The sequence below is a fragment of the Bactrocera latifrons genome, unplaced genomic scaffold (genome assembly GCF_001853355.1).
Source record: "Bactrocera latifrons isolate USDA-ARS-PBARC rearing strain unplaced genomic scaffold, ASM185335v1 scaffold_2161, whole genome shotgun sequence".
Classification (NCBI taxonomy): Eukaryota; Metazoa; Arthropoda; class Insecta; order Diptera; family Tephritidae; genus Bactrocera; species Bactrocera latifrons.
This window is the reverse complement of record NW_017535699.1, coordinates 1,914-3,378: the sequence shown is the minus strand read 5'-3', so window position 1 is coordinate 3,378 and position 1,465 is coordinate 1,914. Positions and strand designations below refer to the sequence as shown.

The window sequence follows — 1,465 nt, the reverse complement described above, 5'->3', positions numbered from 1 at the left end:
ACCATCATGCGTGCTTTTCGCCAGCTATCAGTCGAAATGCTTGAATAAGTCATCAATCTGAGACGTAGCCACAAATTTTGAAAGACATAAACTTCAAAAAAGAAATACGAATATGTTCTTTAGAATGATAATAAACATTCTCCATTAAATTTGAAGTTTTTGTATTTTTCCTTTAAAAAATTAGGTTTTCTTAAAATAGATTACCTTTTTTAAAATCCATCACCGTTTACGAAAAGCTCTTAAAGYTTTAAGCTTTATATGMATTTTCTGATACACGGTGTTACCCTGTAACCTTTTGATGTCACCTTGGCATTCGCTATTGAATGTAAAAAAATAGAAAGTAAATACGAAAATGTTTCGAGGCGACAAATTTATCGCGATYGCCATAGCCTTACTGTTTTGCGCAAAAACTTTCTTTATGTCCTTCTTTACGCTCGATCAACATCCACGTAACTATCAGCTAAAAGTGCAGCGTAGCGGTGGGTATAAAGGAGTTTTCGAAAGAAAGAAATATTTTTGTGAAAAAATCACGAAATCTTACCAGTAACGGGAAATAAAATCAGCGAAATATCAAAAATTTGAAAGCGTTAATAAAAATCGTTCTTTTTTTTATTGCTAATTACAGCTTATGGYCATCCAACGACCTACTTATGGGTCACGTTCCTATCGAATTTGACCGCTTTCATGGCGGGTTTCTTTCTGTTTGCTGGACTCTGTGAGGTGATGTAACTCTATGTAATGACATCCGTTATAAAAAATTAATAATTTTACTTTTGTTGYTTTCGCAGAGTTTATACGCTTTCTTTTCGCCAGCTTTCGCCGTTATCGTGTGCTTCATTGTGGGCGATTTGTTCTTCCATTGCCTTTTTCTATTCGTCGCCGTTGAATTTCATATGCTTATGGTATTCAATTTGTGTACCACGGGTGAGTAGCTAAGAACAGTAATTGTTTTACATAAGAAGAGAGAGTCTTCTGAGCAGCTGGTTCTATTTGAGGATTTTTTCAACACAGCAGTTTGTTTATTTTAAAGAATTTTTTTTTTTTTGGTTTTAGGAAGATTTTTTAGCTTTTAATCTTTACTYTTGCAGTTGTGTTTGCTGGTTGCATGTACTTTGTTTATAGATACTCTAAAGAATTTGATGAACTCAATCCCGAGCAAGTTTTGCAGCGMAATGGATCTGTAAGCGAATAAGTTGTGGATAAGCTGTATTTTACTTTAAATTGAAGTGAAGAAAAATATTTTAAAAATTAAACTAAAATTACATATTAAAAGATATATAAAAAATCATTACTTCATATGTATACCTTGACTCTGATCCTCTTTAGTCTCGTACCATTAAGTATTTATAAGAAATAAATAAACTAATAAATACATAATTAACTTCTCACCTCAATAATTGAAAGCTTAACATAAATCATATCAAAACATATTCAATTTCAACCACAAATCTATAAATTCAAACTC

General features: G+C 31.9%; 1 protein-coding gene across 1 annotated transcript; it reads left to right on the top strand.

Annotated features, from left to right (window-relative positions):
- Positions 1-353: 353 nt before the first annotated feature.
- Positions 354-1,311, top strand: LOC108968450. The gene is made up of 4 exons (XM_018932500.1): positions 354-479; positions 626-720; positions 789-924; positions 1,089-1,311. Exons 1-4 carry the CDS (start codon positions 419-421, stop codon positions 1,190-1,192), a joined length of 396 nt encoding a protein of 131 aa, XP_018788045.1. The 5' UTR covers positions 354-418; the 3' UTR covers positions 1,193-1,311.
- The last annotated feature ends 154 nt before the right edge of the window (positions 1,312-1,465 follow it).